The sequence below is a fragment of the Poecilia latipinna genome, unplaced genomic scaffold, assembly GCF_001443285.1.
Source record: "Poecilia latipinna isolate Pla-1442-1.1 unplaced genomic scaffold, P_latipinna-1.0 Scaffold2049, whole genome shotgun sequence".
Taxonomy (NCBI): domain Eukaryota; kingdom Metazoa; phylum Chordata; class Actinopteri; order Cyprinodontiformes; family Poeciliidae; genus Poecilia; species Poecilia latipinna.
In genome coordinates, this window is record NW_015114665.1 from 1 (window position 1) to 22,775 (window position 22,775).

Below are 22,775 nucleotides of genomic sequence, written 5' to 3' on the forward strand. Positions count from 1 at the left end.
CTCCTTTTTTGTTTGCCATTTCTGCAGTGGAGTTATTTTTCTTTTGCACTTGATGAGATTTCACATAATTCTGTCTGTCTGCTGTTTGCTCTTCCACCAGATCGAGATTATCTATCAACATTTAGTCAAATAATTCTGTGTGCACGCCGCATGTGAACTTTGGGCTTAATCAATAGCAGTCTGAGGTTGCATCTGATTGGAGGAGGCCATCTCTGGAGTCAGAATCTAAAAGGCTCTCATCCAGTGGCTGCAGGTTGAAACGCAGAGCGGATTTCACCTCCAAAGAAGATGGCTCCCGCTTTGCTGCTTCTCAGCCTTGCGGCTGTATTTACAACCGTAGCTCCTGCAAAAGGTACATTTGCAAATTTGTGCCTTGGCTTAAGTTAAACTTCTTCTGCTTGACGTCACCTTCTTCCCTTTTTCTCCCACCAGTTTGCGGCCGGCCTCGTGTCTCTGATGGCGTTGATGTTTCCTCCATGAAGCGCGTGTTTGAGATCGGAGAAGACGTGACCCTCTCGTGCGAGCAGGGCTACTCGCCTTCAACGGCGACGCCTCCCAGGATAACCTGCACGGCGACAGGGGAATGGACGCCGGCCAACCTGGCATGTTCCCGTGAGTCGAGGCCGCAGCTTCTGTTTTTTTAAATCCTGCGGCTGCCATCTTGCAGAGTTTAAAAACGGCGAGCGGGAAGCGAATTGGTGAAGGCCAAATGCGGTTTTGTGTAATAATCAACAAAAAACAATCATGATGGAATTAAAAAAACTTGATGATGGTCTTTCAAGACAACTCATTGCTAAGGTCTAATAGATGTGCTGATCTTCTTTTCTACAGCCAGGATGTGCCAGATACCCAGGCCTTTGCAGCCATTTGCAAAAGGCAGGACAGAGGCTCCTTTTAAGAGTGTGCTCAACTTCTCATGTGATGATGGGTAAGAACATCAACATTTATATATAAATTCTCTGGGAGAATTATGATTTGCAGATTATTGCAGGAATACGTATTTGTCATTGTTCAGGTACGTCATGGTAGGAGCTAATGAAAGCAGGTGCTTACACGATGGCACCTGGAGTCATCCGCCTCCTCTCTGCAAAGGTAAAATAAGTTATCCAGACCCTGCCCACTTTGTTTGCACATTTAAAAAGGCCCAGATAGAACAAAGCGGTTTAACACGTTTCTATAAAACGATATGGAGCGTAACGGAGAAGCAGGGTTCGGTTTTTAATCCACCACAAATCTGGAACCAACTTCCAGAAAACTGCATGACTGCTGAAAAACTGAGTTCCTTTAGATCAAGGCTAAAAACCCCTACCTGTTTAGAGGTGACCTGATTCCAAGTAAGTGGAAAACTGAGCAACATTTTTGATGACGATTTTGACGTTGACGTTTAACAAAATGTAGCATTTATTGCTCGTTTCATAATTGTTTTTATGGTGTAAAGCACTCTGAGCTGCCCTATGGCTGGAATGTGTAACACAAATAAACTTGACTAATGACAAATGAATCAACTAATACTTTTTCACATTAAAAAAAATTATATCCAAGCATAATAGTGGAAAGTTGAGTGCCAGGAAAAAGTGTGGTAGAGTTAAGTTGCACAAACAAAAGTGACAACCACTGCCGTATGAAGAGTGTGAAGAAGTCCTCATTTAACAGTTTGTTGGATATTTACAAAGGTGTGAAAGTTCTGCTGGAGTCAGTGATTCTAAAGCAAACACACTCACAGATGTTTTCGAAGACATGGACTACAACTATTTGGTTTCTTGTGATAGGCGGCCACTGTTTATCTACTGGTTTTCTTGAACTCATTGCAAAGAGTCTGTACATTTGAGAATCCCCTGCTTGAAAGTTGATGCCCGTATGAGTATATTTCAAAATTGATCAATAAAGAAAAGAGCAGCCCCAACGACCGAGCCCTGAGGAACACCACAGCAACAAAAGGCCAAACAGATTTCAAATATTTCCAACTTATTTTTATGTTTTCCATTCTTGACATGGACATCGCCATATCAAGTTCTGATTGTGATCCCACAGGCGTGAACTGTCCTCTGCCCAAGCCACCCAGAGAGGGAAGGATTGTCCATGACAAGGCCGTCACGGGAACGTCTACAATTTATGGACAAGGCTGGACGTACGAGTGCAACCCACCCAAAGCACCGAGTTACGAGAGAGGCTCCTGCATGGCCGATGGCTCCGCAACCGAACCTCCGGTTTGCCGAGGTAAATCCAGACTTGTGATGTGTGAATATCGTCTGAATGTATGGTATTACATGCAAGATTTATTTTTTTCTTCATCTTTACTTACATGTCAGAATTGTGTTGTTTATAGGCGGCACTATTATGTAAAATCAACTTTTTTTGATGTCCTAATGTTATTCCCTCATCCAAAACATACCTGGGGTGTTGCTTTGATTTTTTCATACATGTTTGAGAAATATTGTAATCACCCATGGCAACCATTCAGATGTGCAAAACGCCTGGGTGGACCTAGCCCCGCCTTTGAGGATGAAGCTCCTTCTCCGAGCTGCAGTTTCCAATTTTCCGCTTCACTGAGCTCCTTCAGACTAGCCGCCAGCAATTAGCAAACACCTGGTGGAGCTGCGCATCTGCTGAGCTCGTTATACCAGCTACTTCTCAGTGCAACGTTTAAGGGTTCATAAAGGAGTGATGTTGTGATGACTTCCTGAAGGCGGAGCTTCACAAAGAGCAGGAGTTCTTAAAGAGACAGAGGCCCATTTTCAAGGCATTAAATTATAAATTCAAATTTCTTTAAACTTGACTTAAAATAGCACTTGATTGTGCTATAAAATGTCACAATAGGCCTGGAAAATACATAATACTGCCCCTCTAATGAAATCATCGTTGTTGTTGTTGTCGTTACAGATGTGAGCTGCTCCATCCCGCCACGCATAGCAAATGGCGTCATCACATTCGCCGTGATGAGGCAACACAGTTACAAGGAGAAGGTTAAGTATTCCTGCCTTGAGCCTTATACCCTGGAAGGTGAGGCTGAGATCCAGTGCCAAAACACTGGAAACTGGTCATCAAAGCCAGTCTGCAGGGGTGAGTCATGAGAAAATTAGATCTCACTTCAGGCCTCTACTCTATATTTATCTACCTCTGCTCTAAAGAGATTCCTATGCTATGGCCATTGAAAAAACGTTCACCTGCAAAACAATGCTGTTTTTTTTGTTGTTGTTGTTGTTGTTTTATATCATCAATCAATCAATCAAATTTTATTTGTATAGCACATTTCAGCAGCAAGGCATTTCAAGGTGCTTTACATAATAAAAACAGCATGTGACATTGAATAAACAGTAAGAAAGAGAGAGAGATTTTGGAATTGTTACGGAATTTAAGCGCCTGTCGTCGCTATATATATATATATATATATATATCTCATAAAAATTAGAGTTTTCTCTGTCAGGTGAAAATATTTACTTTTTTTGTTTGTTTTTTTGTTTGTTTGTTTGTTTGTTTGTTTTTAACCTAGCTCCCTGCGAAGTTGGCATCAAAAGAGGGCGCATCTTCTACAATGGCAGAAAGATCTGGATTGAAGACCTGAGGCCAAACAGAGTGCTCCATGGCGAGCATGTTGCCTTCTATTGTAAGAACAAAGCTGAAAAGTGTGGCTACCCCGTGGCCAGCACCTGTAACGACGGAAACCTCCCCATCCCGGACTGCTATGAACGTGAGTCAATGCCAGCTGGACAAGCTCTACTTAAAACTGGTCCAGTTGACTGACAATGGAACCATTCCAGCTTCTTGGAATGTGATGTTTCATCCCCTAGATAACAGCAGAATGCTTCTGTGTTTGTCTTGCTTTTCTTCTCTTTGACCTATAGAACCGGGCAAAATCGAGTACAACCTAAGGTCTAAAAACCTTCCGTCAGAAATCAGAATGTGCGTGGCACCACCCACCGCAAACCCAACAAGCCCCCCAAACCCTGCGTGAGCAACTTACGGCGCCATGAACTGGGGAAGACATGGGCCGCCTTCTTGATGTTCCTGCTTTGGTTTTCTGTTCATTTATACTGGCAATAAATAAATAAATGCAAGATCATTAAAACAAACCAAGAAAATGTGTTAATAAAATGTTGAAAGAAATGGAAGCTGTGAACATCTAATGCAAAATGGTTTTAAAGTACATTTCAGTTCAATGCACACACACAGGCCTATTTCCAAATAATCCAGTTCATTTCCAATTTTCCATTAGCATACAACGAAACAAATTCATACCAAAATTAAAGCTCCAAGCAGCCTCAAACGGCCCTGGCAGCTCAGCGATGCTCCGGCCTCCTGGCAACCGCAGGAGCTCTGGTGACACCGCCCGCTAGCCATTGCAGATGCTCTTGCGCAGTTCCTGCACCCGTCCACCAGGTGATATGCACTGATACGTTTGGCCGAAAAATTCACAAAAGTTCCCATTCATCCATTTTCTTTACACCCTTGTCCCTCAGTGGGGTTGGGAGGGTTGCTGGTGCCTCTCCAGCTAATGTTCTGGGTGAGAGGCAGGGTACACCCTGGACAGGTTGCCAGTCTATCACAGGGTAACACAGAGACAATATGTTAATTTTATTCATTTTATCTACTGATGTTTTTGAATGATTATATATTTAATTATTTCAAAATATGGCACTAACGTAGCAAAATGTCACCAATTCCCTCATCAGTACGTGTATTTAAAGCAACAAAGAACTACAAAAAGCAATAAATGTTTGATAAAAGACCTCATCTATTTCTTACACATTTTTTTCTCACTCTTTTTTTCACGACGTACTATGTTTGCTGGCACAAGAACAATAAAATAAATGTTTGACTAAACAAGCAAAATTACCGTTCCAATGTATAGATATTTAAAAGCGTTCACAGGAGATGACTGTATATGAGATTAAAACAAGTGAATCATGGAAAAATTTTGAAAATGAAGACTAAAATGTTCAAACTGTATTTAGTTCTTAGCTTCACCACTAGGTGGCGCGACCATATAAACACACACACAAATACAAATATATATATATATATATATATGAAACGGTGGTCAGAGCTTTTGACTTTAAATTCAATTCACAATTTTACATCAGTCTGACATGGAAAAGTTACAAGGAGGGAAAAAAGAAACCCCACAAATACAGAAGGTGGGAAAAAAACTTGATTTTTTTTGTGTTGGAATTTCAACATCTGGGTATTTTTTTATTATTATTTGTTTGTTTTTTGTGACTTCCCGGAAACATTTGAAAGGATTCCAAACTCTTATTGAAGGAGTTGCTTCACGCTGCTCTTGTCTGTTTACCCTGAGAGAAACACAAACAGCTGAAAGTGGGGCAAAGAGTCCGCACCCGAAGCCGAAGGCAGACTGCAGGAGAGAAGGAGACTGTCCGTCCGTCTCTACAGAAGATGGAGCGTTTGTTTCTGCTGTGCTCTGGTCTGCTTGTGACGACAGTGACATCCCAACATAATGGTATGACTGCTTTTCATTTCACACGTCCTAGAATGAAAAGTTACCTGAGTTTGTTTTAAGGATTTCAACTTTTGCTATGGACTTATGGAGAAACATTTCATTGCTTGTGTTGATCGATGACTATATTTCTCAACACTGCTTTAGTCAAACTCTTAGTCAAAACAAGTGTTTTGACAGAACACTTGTTCTGTCAAAACAGAAAAGTGTGGCATAACATTTAATGTTGCTTGTATGTAGAGAGTTTTGGACATCTGTAAAGCTCTTATATACGGTATATCCGCAACTTTCATTGAAATTATTGACTAATTCCAGTTTGTTCCCGACCCGAACTGAGCGGGAACATTGAGATGTCTGGGATCCAGAGGTTCTCCAGTCCCGGGGAGGAGTTAGCCCTGGCTTGTAAAGAGGGATATACTCCTGTGTCGGGCCCACGCAAGATTGTTTGCACCATCAACGGCGTGTGGACAAGCACCAAGCTGAAGTGCATACGTGCGTGTCTTATTTTCTTTCTATTAATTATGGCAGAAATGTCTAGCAATAATTCTTGCAATTACCAGTGAAATAAAATTCACAGAGATTTTGACGTAAACAGATAAAATATTCAATAGTTTTAGTATACTCAAGAGTTTTCACTTGGACATATGCAAATTAAGAACTGCAAGTTTGAAAATGTCAAGGAAAAAAATGAAATATTTACATAGAGTACTTTGAAGAAACATGTTCAAACTCCTTTTTCTCATGTTGTCGTGTCAAAACCCAGAAATTTAGTGTTTTGGACCAAGATTTGTCTAACAATTTTACACTTTATTTTATTGTATTTACTACAAGAGTAACTCAGGTTAAGACAGATTCAGTGATTAATCTATGTGGTCATCATTTCATCAAGTCTTGCCGCAGATTATCAATAAGATTTAGGTCTGGACTTTGACTAGGCCACTCTAAGAAATCAGCATGCTTTGATCTAAGCCACTTAAATATTTGTGCTATTTTAGCTCACATAAAATCCCAATAAAATCATAGCAGTCTGTGCTTGTAATGTGACAAAACGTGGGAAAGTTGAAATATTAGAATGGGTTCAGCATACAAACAGGATTGTAAGGCAATACTTGTAACTTTATTATGAATTGCACAATTTCATGCCTTAAGTGACTAAACTCACATTTAACTGTTTGCATCAATAATAAATAACAGCTAAGTAGAACAAACTTCCTTTCATATTTTCTCCCGCAGCAAAACAATGTCCACATCCTGAACTAATCACTAATGGTGAACTGTTTTACGAGGACACAGTGTACCAGAGCGCAATCAACTACACCTGCCATGAAGGGTAAACAAAAAGAAAACACGTTTTATGTTGTGTGTGTGCAAATAATCTATATTGTATATTATAAACTGTACATAGAAAAGCTGGGTTTAAAAAAAATACCTTTACGCTGTTGATTAAATATCATGTTGAACAGATATATGATGACTGGAGAGAGTTCAGCAGTGTGCCAAGCCAACGGGACATGGAGTTCACCTGCACCAGAGTGCATACGTATGTAATTATTTAAAGTCATTTCACTTCATCTAATGCATTTATGGGGTGTGGTGAGGATTTGAATACAGAAAATAAACTACAGTATTTTACTGTAGGTCTTTCTTTGAGGTGTTTTTAAATTAATGGGGTGGGAAAGCAACATATGCTCATTTTTTAGCATTAAATCAGTAGAATTTGGGACATGTCTGAAGATTTTGAACAAATCCGCAAAGAATTTTAACTGAATACTGAAAAGGTTCATCTAAAAAAAAACACACACACACAAGAGGTTAGCTTTGTGTAATAATCAGTGTGTCTCAAACAGACATTTCTCCAGAACGGAGTAAAATTTCGGAATATGTGAACCAAATTTGTAAATGTTCTCCATTTACAACCAAACAAATGCACTATCGCTCCCCTATCACTCTCACACAACAGACATCAATGTAACCGTTAGGACTGTAGTTAAAAGAAGAGACAAGGTACAGCATGTCTAAGGAATTTAATTGCTTTTATCTTATTTATAAAAACAGTTATTGTGATATTACACAGACTTGGTCCCAATAAATACCTTCAGCGACAGCAAACGAACACAGCTGAGAGCAAGGTGAATAAGTATCTCACAACAAAAAAAGCCCTCCTGTGATATTTTTCAAAATGGCCGTCATTATCTTTGCAAATTACCCAACAAATTTGCTACAAGGACAGGTTTAGAGCCTAAAGAGCCACTAATGCACCCACAACCCTGAAGTGTGATTCACCTTTTTTTTTTTTTTTTTTTACATAGATTTCAACTGTATATCCATATTAAAATTATTTTAAATGTTTTATTCAAAAGATGGAAAAAATTGAAACTGATGGGGTTTTTTGTTGTTGTTGTTTTTGTCTTGGTAGCTATTCCCTGTGGTCTCGCCCCAGTCCCACTGTACGGAATGGTCATTTACGACAAGGTGATCAGAGGAAACACGGTCAATTACGGCCTCAAGGCGACGTATATCTGCAATCCCCCATACGCACTTTTCGGCAACCCGGTTGCAGAGTGCACCGCCAGCGGTACCTGGACCAAGACACCAGAGTGTCAAGGTAGGAGAAGGCAGAAAAATATGGCTCAGCTTGGTTGATTTTAGTACAACCCAACTATATTAAAAAGTTTATGAAAGTTTATTTCCATTTTCCTGGCAAATAAAAGGAAAAAGTAAGAGTAAACGAATGTGTTTCCTCACAGTGGTGACCTGCCCTCCGCCAGAGAGCATTGAAAGAGGCTACATGTCAAACAACGAGAAGAGGGAGTTTTTCTACAGGGAAAGAGTCAAGTACGGCTGCGAGAGTCCGTACGTGCTGGAAGGAAATGTGGAGGTGGTCTGTCAGGAGAATGGAAAGTGGTCCGAAAAGCCGTCTTGCAAAGGTAATTCTGTAGGGAATCACAAAATATAAAACATTAAAATCCAAATGTGCAGAATTAAAAATAGCTGTTGTTTTTTTCAGTCTAATCAGGTTTCGTTTGAGTTTGCATCTTTTCTGCAATCATAAATTTAGCCATATTTCCAATTTGATTTTATCTTAAAACTTGGCTTAGCACTTTTTTTTTAAACATAACATAAATATTCTGTGCTCATCAATTAATAACACAAAGATGATCAATGTTTATTTTTACCAAATGTTTTTTTTAAAATGCTGTACTCCCCCTCCCCCCCCTCCCCTTCAGCTCCCTGTTCTGTTAACTTACAAAGAGCTAGAATTTTGCACAACGGGAAGAAAATCTGGATTGAAAACTTCCAGCCGAACCGTGTCTTACACCTTGAGATCGTCTCTGTCTACTGCATGAATGAAGCCAGGAAATGTGGTTATGCCGTGCCGACCCAGTGCATCGATGGAACGCTAAACATCCCCAAATGCTTTGAAGGTACAAGCCATTTTATTCAAGAAAAAAAAATGAATTGAACAAAAGATATTGTCGAGTCATAATGTTTTGACTCAAACTGAAGAACACTTGGCTCCGAAATGTTTTCTCAGTAGCACAGTCAGAGGTTTAGCAGACATTAAATAGAACTCTACTGTTAGTATTAGTCTCTAAAACGCAGAATTTTATTTCTGCAGACATAAGAAGAATCAGTCTGAATTCATAGCACTCTGCAGTACCTAATATTAAAGTGAAAACCTAAATCAATATCTACCTGTCTGTCTATTTGAAGTGTTATTACATGATATTGGCAAACTTACTCTGTGTGTTTGTTATGTGTGCTGTTTCAGAACCCAGTGGGGTGGAGTACACCTTGAAGCCAAATTCACTTCCATCAGAGATCGACCAGTGCTGAAGTGGCAGATATTTTCTATCCTGAGGCCGTCATAAATGTCCACTACCTTTCAAAGTAAAGGAGATGATTTAAATCTGTTTGAGATTTTATTGTTTGTTATTATTATTATATTATTATTATTATTATATGTCATAACTTCAAATTACTTCAAAACTTCATTTCATTCATTTCATTTCAGTTGTCTGGTGATTCACCAAGGTGACATTCTGGCCACAAGCATTTGAGATTTCTGTTGTAACTGTCAGAGCTGAAATGTGGTATGGTTCGAGGGCATGAAAATATCCAATAAATACTTTATTACTTAATAAAAGTATGATCTGCAATCTCACACACAGTGTGAGACAAAATTTACCACTGTGGGGGGCAAGGGATGGCGACAGTATTTTTTTTTATTTTATTTTTTTATGGTGGCACAGAAAAAAAAGATTAATTAAATAACTGGAATGTTTTATCATTCAATATACATCTCGTCTCATTTGCTTTGATACATTTATCTGAATTAAATCCGCTAGGTCAACCTCCACTACACTTACTCGTTTATGCATATTTAGCAGACTCTCATTTTCTTATACAACATGACTTGCTTATGTTATGTCAATCAAGATGAACTATACTTTCATTGGTGACACTGTTTAAAGTTGCGCTCAGCTTTTCCCAAAGATAAAGCAGCTCCCCATCTCCCTCTTGTGGTTTAAATGCTGCGTTCTAGTTGTACTCGGAGCTGGGAAATTCCGACTTTCCTAGTCGGAAAGATCAGTGGAAAGCGGTCGGGAGTCGGATAATTTCCCACTGGGGACATGGGAACATCTCCAATTACCTCCAGTTACGGCTTGTAAGGCGGATTTCGCGATTCAATGTGGGCGCTCCTCGTATCAGGGAGGGTGTAAGTAAGGTGGTGGTAACACGTTTCTTTCACAAGGCACGTATGTAAAAGTGCGTCTGGAATCAACGTTAAACTGAAAAATTAAAAGTGGTGTTTGCTTATGGAAACCAAAGCTTAAAATTATGATTGTAAAAATCTATTACAAACAACGTTTACGGGCGCTAACATGTTGAAATTCCGACGTCTTAACTAGAACGCTGTTACCTCGGGTTTCCATAGGTAATAATAAATATTTTTATCTTTATTATCATCCATCTGAGTTCTCCCTTCCCAGGCAACTGGAACGCAGCAGTTACCAGTTTGCTCCTTGCCCCTTCGTGTACTCTCGCGAGATTCCGCGAGCTCCACTTTCTTGTGGTCCAGCATGGCAGCGCTGTGTGAGGGATACACGTTGTGCGGACTTGTTCCAGCTGTAAATCGGCGAAGCTCTGAAATTAAGGGCATCGAAGAAGAGCGGGACAGCGACCATGTGATCGTCACTGACTCCAGCAGATCTGTGACTCTGTACAAGGTAAAGTTTAGACTTTGCAGGAGCTGGGGGCCAGCTGATCGGTACCGACTCGTGTTAGCATCCTGTGGTGATCTCAATAACAGAACCAGAACCGTTCAATTTTCTTAACTCCAGTCTGGGTCGATCGCTAATGCTTTTACACGGGGATGTTAACGTGAAAACAAGCTAATCCCCTCTCAACATCAAGTTCTTAGAAAGTCACACTAATGACAAGGAGATAGAAGTTGGCTAATGTTAGCTACTCTCAACATGAAAGCTCGTTTCTCTAGTGAATAATACAGCTGTAGTTGTGTTTTAAAGTTGAATATAATCTTTCAGATTATGCTGCATTTGGTAAAGTCAAAGTGTGTGATTATGGGTGTTTTCTTTCTGTACTGGTCACACATGTTGCTGCAGGTGTCAGACCAGAAGCCATTGGGCAGATGGACAGTGAAACAGGGTCAACTTCTGACCTGCGCAGCGGTCTTCAACAAGCAGACCAATGAGTATGTGGCAGTCTCAGACAACAAGGTAACCCGGTCCAGGAAAATGGACACTCAGTTCACTATTTTTGTTATCTGCCAATTGTTGTTGCTTAAGTGATGCGTCACACAACCTAAGCCAATCAGAATTAATTTTTTTTCTTTTTTTTTTGTTTTTGTTTTTTTTGTTTTCAGGTGATAAGAATCTGGAAAGAAGACGACATCATTTTAGACAAGGCATTCAAAGCAACAGTAAGCGTGACTTTCAGTTCTTCACTCTTTTCGAGGTCAAAATCATACGAATTATAAGGGGAGTTTTTGTTTTCAGTGTGTTCTACTTTGGAAACACTCAGTTTGACCAGTGTGTCGTTTCGTTTACACCCAGGAAGTTCACATTTACTGCCAAATTAATGTACGCCATTGCACAATACTTATACTAAAATTGGACATTGCTTTGATTTTTCATACGGTTTTGTTACCGTGTCAGAAAGTATTTATGTATATTTACTGTGGACAAATATAAACGCATCCTAACCTCTGCCTCTTTTCTTTTCCGACGTCCCTCAGGTGTCGGCAGATGTCCAGTCGGTGCACTGTGCACACGGAGCCGAGCCTGCCGTCTTGTTTCAGAGAGGAGCTGTGAGACTTCTGGACTCCCTGCTTTCTGCTCCCCAGCAGCCTGTAGAGGAAGTCCTGGTTCAGGACGAAGCCATCAGGTCCAGAACTCCTGTTGTTTTCACACATCATACACAAAAAGAAGAGATTGCTTTAAAAAACACTTTTTATTCACGAGAGAAAGCTGGTTAACAAATATTTCAGTCTGTCCTGTGTTTTATTTTTATTTCTATTATTATTATTTTTTTTTTTTAGTTTTTTTTTTTTTTACATTTTTTAGGGTTTAAATTGAAAATTAGCATGATTTTTTGTATTATTATTATTTTTAATAATGTGAACCCTAACTGTTACAATCAGATGTTTTGTCCTGCTGCTAAGTCTCCAATTATTTTTGCCAAACGCTATGGAAGATTTTCTTTTCTGAATTGTTATGTATTTTGGGGGTTTTTATGTGCAAATCTTCTGGATCAGATCTAGAAAAAAAACAAAACTAAAAAAAAACAACAAAAAAAACAGGCACATCTACTTGTGAAATTTTGTCTTTCTAAAAGTAATTTCTCTTTTTGTTGGTAGGTGGAGCACCAGCATTGTCACAGATACACAACAGCTGGTCATCTTCACAACTGAACTGGTAAAGATTGTTTAACGTCTGTCGTCCTACACAGTGATTTTCCCCCCCTGACTTCTCTGTAAACATTCACATTGCACTCCTATGCATCACCTCGCAAAAATAATCTCACAAAATCCAGATGAAAACGCGCTGGGTATGCTTGTAATGTGACAAAAATAGGGATTCTCGAGGGATGTGGATACTTTTTTTTGTGCTTTTTGATGTTTATTATTTTTCATTGTATGATTTCCAATGTGTGTCCACAGAAAGGAGATCATTTCCTCTACCTGCAGAGGCTGAAGCCCAACTCTGTTCAGAAGTACCGGCTGGAGCCGGAGGGGCCCGGCCTCTCCCCTCTCAGCTTCTGGGCCTCCTACAGGGATAAAAACATCTGCCTGCTTTATCTCTGTAAGTCTTCATTTCCTGTAACAAGCCGCTTGTTTGACAGGACACATTAGCTTTGTTACCTCCTCTATAAAATATACTGATATACTGTTGTTTTTATTGTGACACGTTTAGACATCACTGTCTAGTTATTTAACTACTTTTGGAAATGAGACTGAAATGCAGCCAAATGCGTATTATTTATTTATCAAGAATAATGTAGGTCAGCAGATAACTGAATATTTCATCACAATCTTTCACATGCGGCTACAACAACCTGTCATTGAACTGATGTTGCCCAAGGCTTACTTGTTTGAAAAGTTCAAAATGGCGGCCATTCACGGGAAATACATTTTTGCTCAATATTTTATTACAGTGGAATACTTTTTGTGTCAGATTATACATAATTAGACTCATAGACATCATATTTACTGATGACGTTTTGATTTTTTTTTTCTAGATGGACACCATGGTTGCACTAAAATTGGCAATTAGATGAATATGTTTGGTGTCAAATCATTTAATATAATTTGAACTATAGAAATCATTCCGTTGGACATTTTTCAAAATGGCCGCCATGGTTGCACTAAAATTACCTGTAGTTATTGCCAGTGTCGGGCACAGATAACCAAAAAGTTAAGTTCACTAGCCACAAGTTTGCTAAGCAAGAGTCCTAGTTATACTAACACTAAACCGCTAAACAGGTAAAAGAAATGAGCAGAATCTTTACTTTAAACTACTAAACACATAAAACAATTTGCGGAAGCTCATGCTAAACCACTAAAAACATAAAAGAACCAGCAGATGCTAACGCTAACCATTAAGACAACTTGTTCTGCTTTCACATTTTCCTCGCTTTCAGACCCTAACGGCCATGTGTACCAGAGTTTGGTGTCTGTTCGGGCCCCAGAGGCCGATGAAGGAACTCAGGTCGTTTCGCTGCCCCGTGATCAACTGTTGAGTCTCCCTGTGGGGAAGGAACTGCTGGAAGCCGCGTCGGCCATCTTCCTGGACGACGCCCACATAGCTGTGGTTGGGGTTCCACACCCTTCTGCTGGGCCCGGAAAAGGCAAGGAAAGCTTTAAAATTCTTGGTAAAGTTACGAAGATGTTACCTTTTAAAAATGTTAGCATATTTTTATTTACTTTTTCCACTTATTACTTCAACAACGAAAGCGCTGGTGATATAACATTGTGAATATTACAGTTTTAATAGTGACGTCAGTAAGGTCTATCATTAGTTTGTACATCAAGTTAGGCTAGAATTAAGATTGGCATTTGACGCCACAGCTGGAAAAGGCCCCAGTCATTCCAATACCCTCCAGCGTATCATTAGGACTTTAACTCAGGAATAGTGTGGTGGAAGCATCTCAGTTTTAAATGCAGAACTTTTTAAAACGTACAACCTGCAACTGCACTTCCCAGAAAAAAAGATTACAACAACAGGAATAAATAGTATGCAAAAGAAGAAAAAACTAAAGAATGTAGGTGATCTTAAAAACTGCCTTGTACATGATTCCAGTGTTGTTTTTTCAGCAACATTCTCTCAACATTTTCAGACTTTCTCTGCATCTGGAACACAAATTTTCAGACTCTTCAGGCTGCGAAAGAGATGGCGGGTAAACTCTACGGACAGGTAGGCGCCTGGGTGGTGAATTCAAAAATACCAACAAAGACTGTTTTTTTTTTTTTTTTTTTTTTTTTTTTTTTTTGCCAAGGTTCCCTGTCCTTCCAGCTGCTGGGTGCTGATGGAGGACTGTATGTCTTTGGTAGATCATTGTGTCTGCTCTCCACTGTGAGGGGGCTCACTGTCCCTTATCACAACTACACAGCAGTTTACAACCCCAGACCTGCTCCTTGTGCATACTTCCTGTTTTTGGGCATCGATTTGATATGTCGCTTATTCTTTTTTTTTTTCTCTCTCTGATGTAGCTTTGGAGTTTTTCGAGCAAGCTGTTTATTCCCCATGGCAAAGCCCTCTCTGTCATACCGTTTGCCTGCCCCAGATCCTCGCTGGCCTCGGCTCTGGGGAAACTAAAGCAGGTCAAGACCGAGGGTGAGAGGCAGAAAGCAGCGCCGCTTACGCTAACGGCTTCCTGTAGATTTGTCTGTGCACAGACAAAAAGTTCTATCTTTTTGTGTGTCCACACCATTAATAATAATAATAATAAAAAACAAACATGTTCACATTTTTATGTTTCAGCATTCACTTACCGCAGTGTTTTTCTCCAACTATCACAGAGTCCAAGACTTCAACTGTGGTACCGTCCTGGAATACCATCTTACATGGAGAAGAAGCTGCTGCTCCTAAACCTGTGGAGGCCAGGAAGACAGTAGGTTACAGGATATGTTTTCCTTAGCAGTTAGATGCTAGCAATCTCCTCCAACTGTGTGGAACTGTGTCGATGCGTGCCTCTATTGCAAACTGTTTTAACATTAATAGCCAGAGAGGATCTTCAAACCAGCCATCCATGAGTTAATTCTATATTACAGTGGCCCAAAAGGGTCAAGAAAATGCAAAAGCTACAATGAAAGTTATGCTAAGATGGAAATTGTGCTACCAAATTTAGCATAACTTTTGTTGTGACTCTTTGTTGTTGTGTTGTTGTTGGTTTTTTTCACTGTTTTGTTGTGGCTTTTTAATGTTGTCTTTGGACTTTTTGTTGACCCTTCTAGGCCACTGTACATTACAATTACAAAAAATAAAATCATTCTTTCCAGGATTAATTAGGGATTTTGAGAAATCTTTAACTCCTCAACTTCTTAATACTAAAAATATAATTTTACTTAATCATTATCTTTAATATTAGTTTTTAGCTAGAAAAATGTTTAGATTAATTCAGTTGAATTCAGTGGGTTTATTTTATAGATTTCTTTTGATTGTTTTACATAGCATAAACTTTAAAGGTATAAAGTATTTTCTCCCCCTTAAATAAATGTATTGTAAGTTGTTGCTTTTTTTACTCACTGATGAGTCGATTGTTTTATTACAGCTGAGCTGTTTATAAGTCTAAACTAATTCCAAATGTTTTAAGTTAAATTTTGCAATTTTTTTAAGTGTTGTTGTCGATGTTGTATGCATGTGACAGTAACGCCACCTCAGCTCAATTTCTCTCCTTTTCATCATGCAGAGAACAACTCGTAAGACGCAGTCAAGCCTCAGTTTAACAATTGATCAAGTCCAAGACCTAATTAAGGTAACACTTCTCTCTTTTCCAATTGAAATTCTTTCACTTAACTCAGTTAATATAGAAAAAAAGAACATTATTAAAAATTTCTCCAATTGTATCCATTGCCAAATGCAGATGGCATCAGTAGAAGAGGTGGAAAAAGAGGTCCAGGGACTCCTGTCCAGGCAGGACCCCAATGACCCGCAGCTTTCGTTGGGACAGCTGGCGATGGCACTTGTGTCCCGAAGCCTGGCGGATCCGAAGTTTTACTCTTCCAGAGCTCTGACACAGCTTGTGCCCACCCGGTGCCTCTCTCACAGGTCAGTTAAGGCATGATGGGAACAGAAGAGATAGCGGTCTGACACCGGACGTTTTGTACAGACTGAGTTTGTAGTAATTATTTATTTATTAAAATCTTATGTTTGGAAATTTTGTCAGTGACTGAATTCTGTCTCTTAGAGATATTCTGGACTGATCAGGGGTCATGATCATTCATTGTAATAAGAGCGGATTGCCAAAGTAAAATGAAGTTAAATTGAAACGATTAATTGTGAAGAATCGATTATCAAAATACCTGTCGACTAATTTAGAAATCGATTAATCGTTAACTGGCGTACGTGCTCAAATATAGGCCATTTGCTGAAAAATCAACAAATTCAGACCAGCAATTACACTAAAACTGTACAAAATATAAATACATTTTGCTTTTAAGATGAAAACACCTTTGATGTTAAATGTGTTACCCAAAACTCCCCAAGTCGCATAGTTTTAGTTTTAGCTTCACTTGGTTCAAATTCGCTAAAGGCTTGATATGTTACTGCGTTTTAGGCAATGCAATGTTTATTTTCATATTTAATAGGGAAATTTAATTATTTGTTTTCATCTTTTATTGTATTTCTACTGTTGCATAGAAAAGGCTTTACTGGTTAAATGAAAAATCCACAGATTTTTGCCTATTTTGTTATCCGATTAATCGTCAGAATAACTGATTAATCGATATCTAAAATAATCGTTAGTTGCAGCTGTAATTGTATGTGAAATTTATGCTTTTCTCTTTCAAATACATACAAACTCTTCCCATCGGGAACAAACTGAAACGTTTCTTAACGGGACGCTGCCTTCTCTCTCTCAACAGTGTCTGTCCTGACCTCCTACCTCTGGCCCTTGAGAAGAGGGATTATTTTCTCTGCCAGCTCTGCCTACTCTTCTTCCATGACATCCCAGAAGCCGTGACCTGCGCCTGCCTCAAGGCATTCATCAGGTAGAACGGATCTCTTTTCAGTGAGCAAATGAAATTGCACAATTCGATATTTTTTTGGAAGAGACGCTGTCAAAAAAAAAGTCACCGCGTTTTGATTGAACCAAGCACGTTTCATCCACTTTACCTAATATTAGGGATAATTAGCCATAGCCAGACTTTATACTGTTAGACGTGTAAAAACCGAAGGTGTTTTCCTCCAGTTTATCAGACCTCGATGCGGAGAAGTTGAGCCTGGAGCCCGACAGTGTCTCCTTCATGGAAATGCTGCTGTCAAACGAGCATGCTCAGACTGGCCTGCAGAACGGTTTCAGCCCTACCTTCTGCGAGGAGGACCGCACAGACGCCGTCGACAACCCCAAGGCCAAAGCAAAAGAAAAAAAGAAAGCGTCGCCACAACAGACATGTCCAGTAGGAAAACACAAAGCTGCTCTGATGTATCCTTACAGCTCATTGTCACTTTAAGACCTTATTGTGTTTTTTTCCCCCTTTTATCACTTTGTTTTATGCTTTGGTGATTATTTTTGCTTATGCTAACATGTCATATAACAAATCGGATCTTAACTGAAGCGGTGCAGAAATGAGATTCTGCAGACGGCGTACAGTGAAGCTTTGCTCCTCCCACATCTAAAGGATTTTTCCTCTGATCAAGTTGTTGTGAGTAACGTCTATCGTCACTTTTCAATCCCCAATATGCAGGAGCATCTCAGCAAGCTAGAATATCATGAAATTGTGTTTTTATTTCAGTAAATCAGTTCACAAAGCGAAACTGATGTTCTATCGATTCATTACCATTGATGAATATTGTTACTGCTGTATTATACTGCAAGTATACCACACGGCTGGCTGGGCAATAACTCGATTTTATCAATCAAATTTTCAGTTTTTTAAGATAATTTTTTTGGAAAATATGATTTTTTTTTTTACCAATGAACTTCCTGGTTTTCCAGATTTATTCAGTTATTAGTTATTTCTATAACTATCTGTTTTTTTTTTGTTGTTTTTTTTTTTTCCTTGATGAGCGTCTTTTACAGTTTCAGCTTATTCTAACTTTGAATTCAGGTCAACTCAGAAGGAATGATTTAAATAACCATTTTTAAAAAATATATTTTCTTTCATTTGTATTTTTGTTTTTAAGGAAAAAAGCTGGGTGGGCAAAATTGGAAATTGAATTTTGAACAAAGCCGCTTCACAGTCTCCTTAAAGCTTCTATCATTTTTGCTTGTGCACCTTTTTGCACCACACTTTTTCCTCTCACCGAATTTTCCAATAGTATGTGTATAAATGTATCATTCTACAAACAGGAAGTTTCATTAGCACTGAACTGTAGTAGGTCACATTTCTTATTGAGGGTTTCAAGTCAGCATGTTTTGCATGTTTTAATAGGCAGAAAATCCCATTTTGGCATTCAAATTAACTTTTTTTTTCTTTTGGAGAAGAAAATCTCTGTACGCTGAACATGAGTTTGTCTTTTTTAATTCAGTTACTAAAAATGTCATTTTTTTTCAATGACATTCTAATATTTTTAGAACCACCTGTAGATTGTGACTAAATCTGTGTCCTAAATCAGCTGTTTTTTCCTCCCTGTTTTTTTTTTTTTTGTTTGTTTGTTTTAATTTCCAATCAGCTTTTCCTCCGGTACCTGGAGTTTCTTTACCTGCGATATTCCACAGATGGTTCCTCACAAACGCACGGCTACAGATCACCCAGTTTGAATCAGGTATTTAAGATACTCTTGAGCAGTCTGAAAGTTTGCACCCAATATCCACCAGTTATTGTGCTGTCTGTGCATTGCAAACCAAAATAAAGGTGTAAGCAAATCAGATGTAATATTTATTTATTTATTTTTTGTACATTCCTGTCAAATGCAGGTCATGGATTGGGTTTGCATGCTGTTGGATGCCCACTTCACTGTGTTGGTAATGTCTCCAGTGGCCATAGACTTGCTGTTGAACCTCCAGTCTTTTGTTAAATCTCAGGTAAACATCCATTTTTTGTTACAATAACTGACCGATTGTTTCTGGGAAGTGTATTGGAACAACATGCACCTTTCTTTTAAATTAATTTTCTTTTTTTTTTTTTTTTTAAATCTTTTGTCTTTTAGGTAAGACTGTTTTCTGAGCTCGGGAAGATCGAGGGCAGCCTCCAGGAGCTCAGTAAGATGAAGATGAAGAAAGACGTGGGGCAATACTCTATTGAAGTCATGGAGCTGTACTAGAGGGCGTGGCTTTATGAAATACCTACTGTTGCTGCAGTTTGTCTTTAAATGGGCTTTTTTTTTTTGCCTCAGATGCTTCTAGTCATTTAGGTTTTACTGTGAATGAAAAGAAAATGTACGTCTGGCATAATTATTTCATTAGCTGAAAAATTATTTTGTACATTTATTTTAGATGGTGGGATTGTGACTATTTTGGACTTGCATGTTTAATTCAAAGTCGTACATCTGATGGTTTTATAGACAAGTGGAGGGAAAGTCTCTTCATGGAACATTATGGTAAAGTTTTTATATTCTATATATATTAGTGGAACTTTAATAATGCCCACGAAATTCAGTATTTTTGCTTTTTTTGAGTGTCATAATACAGCTAACATTTTTTTGTAAATCTATTAATTGTTTTTGTATTTTACACATTTAAAAAAAAAGCCTTGATTCTAAATATCTATGAAAACGGGATCTATTTGTGTCATTTTGTCCTTTGTGGAACTGTAACAGGTTAGCTAACCTTGTAAAAACCTGTCCCATTGTTATACACTATGCTTCTAGAGGCATACTTAAGTTTTAAATTCAACCAAATTAATGTAAAACACGGGTCCTACGCTATGAAGCTAACCGGAAGTTGCCTGCATTGTAAATGACCATTCTCCACTGAAAAGAGAGGAGTGCAGAGCCGACTGAGGCAACCGTTAATATTAATTCAGTATTTGAAAGCATGGCCAACATGGACAGAACAGTTTTGTTCACTTCCTCTGCCGCCATTGCCAAAACTACTATTTTAAAACTGCGCAGAAAATCGATGTCATCGTTCACAACTTTTTCTGCTGGCTACATGACTCACGGTTGAAATTCAACAGGAGAAATCCAAGTCAACGGGAGAAATGGACCACGTGAGTAGCTTAGAATCGAGTGGAATTGCGTAGGAAGGCTTTGGCCAGGCTACAGGTTAGTAAATCAGTGTATTTTTCATGCTTTTGTTCAAAATGTTACGGAGGACGTCTGTAGACATTGGAAGGAAAAAATGTAGAAGAAAAAAAAACGAGTTTTTTTTTTTCTTCTTCTGCCATTTCACCAGAAGGGCTACGTAAAATATACTTTTGTTGGTGAAAGGTACTTGAGATTTAAGGCAGTGAATACAGGAAAGTACAAAAAGAATAATGAAAACACAAATGTGAATTCTCCGAGTTCAACTAGCCTACACAAGCCTAAGATTAAGGATACAATCTTTAATTCTCTTGTAATCCAGAAGGTTTTCTGCTGCTGAATAACAGAATTACAGCCGAAACTAGCTAGCTTACATGTGCACCAAGTAAAAAGAAGACTTTTTTTTTCGAAGAGGATATTCGTTTGTCAGTTAGAATTACCTAAATTATTTATTTTTGCTAAACGCCACAGTGACGAGAGAGAAAATATAAGACTATTTGCTAATATCTTCAAAATTCGAAGTTTACATACATTTCTCGGATTTCTACTTTTTAATCGGCAAAGAACTTCTTCGCCACATTGTCATAACTGGGTATTAGTGGGTAGAATTTTGAGGAAAACTAATAATTTAATACAATTTGGAAAAAGGCTAATATAAAATGTAGATGAAGTGGAACCGAATACTTTCCGAACTCATTGTTTGAGCTTTAAGCTGAAGTCCCTCAGCATGACTTACAGTCCTCACAGATTGTGAGTTCACGCTAACAGACTGCACCCAAATTTGACTCAAATGTTCTAACTGCTACTGAGGACGGGTTGGGTTGGTTTCCCTTGGTTCGTTTGCAGACTTCAGGCCTCTTCCCCTCCGACACTGACAGATATTTAGGCCAACTCTCCCTGCTGACTGACCGCAACTGGTGCAGACTGACACACACTTTCGCCATTTACAGGCGTGTGTGGGAGTCTTATGAAGATCAAAGGCTGGGGAACTACATTGGCAGCTTTGTGCCACTTGTTCTTGACATTTTTAACTATATAACATTATCAAAAACACCACAGCATCACATGGAGATAAAAAGAAGCAACAGCAAAAGGCAGATAAGCTCAAATATTTTACTGTCAAATACAGCCAGTAATGATGGAGGTAAAAATGCTTTTATATATGCTGTTATGTTCTATTAATACATAGAACAAAGTGGATTAGTTGGAGATAAATTTAAAGGACTTACATCTCTGAATAAAAATGTTTTCCTATATTTTCATAAATACTGTAGTTTTGTTCATGCAATTCATCCAAGACTTTATATTGTTATTAATCCACTAGGGTTTTTTTTTCTTTCATTATGTTTACAAATACCGTGTCAGATTTTTATGTTGCACAGGAAAATAATTGTGTTTCATTAATTTTCGATTGCAGTTGGCAGTTCGATTATTTGCTCACAAGAGGGCAGTGTATTGTTAAAAGAGACTGATGCGGGTAAAGAGAGAAGTTAGATTAATTTTAGCCAGACACCCCTATGTTTTCCTTTTAGCTTCTATTTGTTTGGCAAATATGATGTTGGTGTATATGCTTTACATATGTTTTGTAAGTTAGGCAGACAAATATAAATTTTTTTGATTGATTTGATGTTTTTTTCTTTCTACAAAATTGAATGGACAAATATTTGTTACATGTAGATAGATTTTTTGAAAACGTACTGTTAAAATCTTAAGTTAATGCATTTAATAACTTTTTAAGATTATTAAATTCATTAAGATTTATAATAAATGCTTATTGTTTAACTGCGACAGACTGGCAACCTGTCCAGGGTGTACCCCGCCTCTCGCCCGGAACGTTAGCTGGAGATAGGCACCAGCATCCCTCCCGACCGCACTAAGGGACAAGGATGTAAAGAAAATGGATGGATGGATGGATGGATGGATGGATGGATGGATGGATGGATGGATGAATGGCTTATTGTTTAAGAATATCAATTTGTAACTCATCAACCAAAGAAAGAAAGTGTTGTTTAGCGTCGTCTGCTGGGTGCCACGCCTCGCCAAGTTTAGGAAAAGAAAAAATAACTCAACACATTGACTTAAAAGTCCTTTGACTTTTTATTCTTATAGTTTTAAACACCATCAATCAGAGGAAGATAAGAAAATCAAGTTGTGAAATAAGTGTGTATTATCATAAGCTGATACTTTAGCTTGACTGAGACAAGACAGCAGCACTGGGCCAGTGAGGAGAGAGAAGACACAGAGGTAGACGGAAACAGAAAATCCTGTTGAAATTCCAGTGAATTAATGACCGTAGAGCTTCCAGGCACAATAGAGGGACGCCTGAAGACGAGACACAGAATCAAGAGACTGAAAACAGGCACCACATGGCTCATTTGGAGAGTAGGCGCATCATTTGCAGAAGCTGCACTTGTTCCCGGTTCAAATTCATCTGCTTTTCATTTTTAGCCAAA

At 38.6% G+C, this 22,775-nt stretch overlaps 3 protein-coding genes across 3 annotated transcripts; all 3 read left to right on the plus strand.

Annotated features, from left to right (window-relative positions):
- Positions 1 to 224: 224 nt before the first annotated feature.
- LOC106935953 (beta-2-glycoprotein 1-like) lies at positions 225 to 4,070 on the plus strand. Its single transcript, XM_015016698.1, has 8 exons — positions 225 to 352; positions 433 to 612; positions 832 to 928; positions 1,016 to 1,092; positions 2,032 to 2,217; positions 2,881 to 3,060; positions 3,491 to 3,688; positions 3,843 to 4,070. Exons 1-8 carry the CDS (start codon positions 289 to 291, stop codon positions 3,950 to 3,952), a joined length of 1,092 nt encoding a protein of 363 aa, XP_014872184.1. The 5' UTR covers positions 225 to 288; the 3' UTR covers positions 3,953 to 4,070.
- A 1,234-nt stretch (positions 4,071 to 5,304) lies between these two features.
- On the plus strand, positions 5,305 to 9,369 carry LOC106935957 (beta-2-glycoprotein 1-like). Its single transcript, XM_015016704.1, has 8 exons — positions 5,305 to 5,458; positions 5,771 to 5,947; positions 6,689 to 6,785; positions 6,919 to 6,995; positions 7,872 to 8,060; positions 8,203 to 8,382; positions 8,683 to 8,880; positions 9,228 to 9,369. The coding sequence occupies exons 1-8, from the start codon at positions 5,395 to 5,397 to the stop codon at positions 9,290 to 9,292; spliced, it is 1,047 nt and encodes a 348-aa protein (XP_014872190.1). The 5' UTR covers positions 5,305 to 5,394; the 3' UTR covers positions 9,293 to 9,369.
- A 468-nt stretch (positions 9,370 to 9,837) lies between these two features.
- On the plus strand, positions 9,838 to 19,857 carry nol11 (nucleolar protein 11). The gene is made up of 18 exons (XM_015016702.1): positions 9,838 to 10,686; positions 11,083 to 11,196; positions 11,343 to 11,399; positions 11,715 to 11,863; positions 12,336 to 12,393; positions 12,639 to 12,780; positions 13,619 to 13,825; positions 14,315 to 14,391; positions 14,688 to 14,811; positions 14,997 to 15,088; positions 15,887 to 15,952; positions 16,061 to 16,245; positions 17,061 to 17,186; positions 17,387 to 17,620; positions 17,762 to 17,840; positions 18,811 to 18,903; positions 19,055 to 19,162; positions 19,288 to 19,857. The coding sequence occupies exons 1-18, from the start codon at positions 10,540 to 10,542 to the stop codon at positions 19,399 to 19,401; spliced, it is 2,172 nt and encodes a 723-aa protein (XP_014872188.1). The 5' UTR covers positions 9,838 to 10,539; the 3' UTR covers positions 19,402 to 19,857.
- Positions 19,858 to 22,775: the final 2,918 nt, after the last annotated feature.

Excerpts from the sequence above, each read along its gene's own strand:
- nol11 (XM_015016702.1), top strand. The coding sequence starts at position 10,540 with ATGGCAGCGCTGTGTGAGGGATACACGTTGTGCGGACTTGTTCCAGCT. Across the intron at positions 11,400-11,714 it reads ACAAGGCATTCAAAGCAACA|GTGTCGGCAGATGTCCAGTC; the intron begins GTAAGCGTGACT and ends GACGTCCCTCAG. Across the intron at positions 12,781-13,618 it reads CATCTGCCTGCTTTATCTCT|ACCCTAACGGCCATGTGTAC; the intron begins GTAAGTCTTCAT and ends CCTCGCTTTCAG.
- LOC106935957 (XM_015016704.1), top strand. The coding sequence starts at position 5,395 with ATGGAGCGTTTGTTTCTGCTGTGCTCTGGTCTGCTTGTGACGACAGTG. Across the intron at positions 5,459-5,770 it reads AGTGACATCCCAACATAATG|TTTGTTCCCGACCCGAACTG; the intron begins GTATGACTGCTT and ends GACTAATTCCAG. Across the intron at positions 6,996-7,871 it reads ACCTGCACCAGAGTGCATAC|CTATTCCCTGTGGTCTCGCC; the intron begins GTATGTAATTAT and ends TTGTCTTGGTAG.
- LOC106935953 (XM_015016698.1), top strand. The coding sequence starts at position 289 with ATGGCTCCCGCTTTGCTGCTTCTCAGCCTTGCGGCTGTATTTACAACC. Across the intron at positions 353-432 it reads AACCGTAGCTCCTGCAAAAG|TTTGCGGCCGGCCTCGTGTC; the intron begins GTACATTTGCAA and ends TTCTCCCACCAG. Across the intron at positions 929-1,015 it reads AACTTCTCATGTGATGATGG|GTACGTCATGGTAGGAGCTA; the intron begins GTAAGAACATCA and ends GTCATTGTTCAG.